The 2,555-nt window shown below is 39.5% G+C and overlaps 1 protein-coding gene across 1 annotated transcript in view; it reads left to right on the forward strand.

Annotated features, from left to right (window-relative positions):
• Positions 1-2,555, forward strand: part of LOC106872663 (iroquois-class homeodomain protein IRX-6) — a 235,715-nt gene that overhangs the window by 218,034 nt on the left and 15,126 nt on the right. The window contains exon 4 of the mRNA XM_052974557.1: positions 1,851-2,203. Coding sequence (XP_052830517.1) covers positions 1,851-2,203 — 353 coding nt within the window. The remainder of the gene's footprint in view (positions 1-1,850; positions 2,204-2,555) is intronic.

Consider the following 2,555-nt stretch of genomic DNA (forward strand, 5'->3'; position numbering starts at 1 on the left):
TAACGTGCTTTCACTTCACTACCGAGCGCAGATCTGTGTGCCTTGGGTATGTGCTGTGGTTTGCTGTGATGCTCTTATGGTTACTGTATTGAAAGTGTTTTGCGTAGGATGTGTGCAGTGCCCAGTAGTGCAATTTTCTCTATGTTATATATATTTGTAAGTCCTGGTGTTTTTGTTATGTATTTATCTGAATATATTTTTATTATACCTAAGGCACCTAATATGACAGGAATTGTTTCTGTTTTTAGATTCCACATTCGAGTTACCTCTATTTCCAGGTCTTTGCATTTTGAAAGTTTCTCCATTTCTTTTAGAGAAACGTTGTCATCTGCTGGTATTAATACATCAATTAGAAAGCATTTTTTCCTTCTTGATCTCTGACAACTATATCTGGCCTATTGGCTTTAATTTCGCTATCTGTGTGTATTGGCATATCCCATAGTATGGTTGCTTTCTCGTTTTCTGTGACCTTTTCTGGCGTGTGCCTATACCATCTTTTTTCTGTTGTTATTCCATAGTGTTGGCATATTATTATTATCATTATTATTATTATCATTATTATTATTATTATTATTATTATTATTATTATTATTATTATTGAGTGAGAGAGCAGTGCATGTCACCAAAGTAACACTGGGGTACAAGTATTCGAAGCCCAATATACCCATCATGACTACCCGTCTGATAAGGGCACACCAGGCACATGCATCACAACCATATGTGCGTGACACGGTGATCTTATATCAAGATAAACAGCGCATGACCTTGCAGGTGGGGCCCAGTTAGAATTTTCTTCAGGTCGAGTAGCCCATTGTGCTCAAAAGGTCTTCAAATAAGATTCGTTTAAGGATGATGAACAATACACCTATGTTTGCAGAAGTGAATTGTTCAAACCCCAAAGAATTCCTCTCAACACAAGCTCGTGATTAGAGGTGCATATATCGTCGGCCACTATGCGACATGCTCAACTGGTTAAGATCAAAAACCATGTGAGACAGTGCCTCGTACTGCATCAGAACATTATTATTATTATTATTGTTGTTGTTGTTGTTGTTGTTGTTGTCATTGCCTTTGCACAGCTCCTAACGCTGCAGATGTACTACGGTGTCAGCTGTTCACTACCAGTGAACTAAGATAACACCCCTTATTTTTCGAGCACCTTCCAGAGTATTCGAGCGGTTCCAAGAGGTGCTGTTTTCTGCAAGTGCTCCACCCTTATTGCAGCCCCTATTTGTTCCACGTACTTCTCAAGATTTTTGCTCGCTGTTCCCAGGGCTCTGACAATTATTGGTACTACTGCTACCTTTTTCCTCGACCACAGCTGCTTAACTTCCCAAGCTAACCTGCCATATCTCTCGACTTTTCTCTCTTCCTTATCGCATACCTTGTTGACAGCTGAGCATGTTATATCTATGATCCAGCATAGTTTGCTTTCTTTCTCAATCAACACTATGTCCGGCTTCCTATTCTCTATCTCATGGTCGCACTGAATCAGAAAGTTCCATAGGATCTTTGTATTATCATTTTCGATGATGCCTTCAGGTTTGTGGTCATACCAATTTTTTGCTCTGTCAAGTTCATACTTGTTGCAGAGTGTTTAATGGACAAGCCTGGCTATATTGTCGTGGCGTCTCTTATATTCTTTCTGGTCTAGTGGCGTACATTGGCTGGTTATATGCCATGCGGTTTATTATTATTATTATTATATGCACACATACACGCACACAAGTATGTGTGTATGTGTTTGTGCGTATATTATTTATGCTATATCTATGTGTGTATGTATACAGTATCTGTATATGTGCGTCTATCTCCGTATAATCCTTTTATTTTCTCTCTCTGCTCTCTAGGTATGGAACGATGGATTTAAATGGCGCTGCCCGGAGGAAAAACGCGACTCGTGAAACTACGAACACTTTAAAAGCATGGCTTTACGAACACCGAAAAAACCCCTACCCAACGAAAGGAGAGAAAATTATGTTGGCTATAATCACAAAAATGACCCTTACCCAGGTGTCCACCTGGTTTGCGAATGCCAGGCGAAGACTTAAGAAAGAGAATAAAATGACGTGGTCCCCTCGGAATCGTTGTGGTGACAATGATGACGGAGACGGTCGAGATAAAGCTGGTGACAGCGACAGTGATGATCTTAAGGAGAAAGATGAGAATATGAAGAAAATCAACGGACTGGACACCACTGACAGTAAGCTAAGTTATTCATTATATAACACACACACACACACACACACACATCTTTTGCATAAACGCTGTACATACTTACTGAAAGAGAGAGAAAGAGGGAGAGAGAGAGAGAAAGAGGGAGAGAGAGAGAGAGAGAAAGAGGGAGAAAGAGGGAGAGAGAGAAATCAGTAGAAAGGGAGTTTGTGTTTTTATAAATACCAGATAACAATTTCTGGTCGGTTGTGCTTCAAATCAATTTTACTCTTTGTCTTAGATTTTACCAAAATCAGATATGAATCTGATGATTCTTAACCTTTATCAATTCCATGTTCGTTATGTTTCTGGCTTCCCTCTTGTCCATTCGTAAATTGCAT

The sequence above is a fragment of the Octopus bimaculoides genome, chromosome 1 (assembly GCF_001194135.2).
Source record: "Octopus bimaculoides isolate UCB-OBI-ISO-001 chromosome 1, ASM119413v2, whole genome shotgun sequence".
Classification (NCBI taxonomy): Eukaryota; Metazoa; Mollusca; class Cephalopoda; order Octopoda; family Octopodidae; genus Octopus; species Octopus bimaculoides.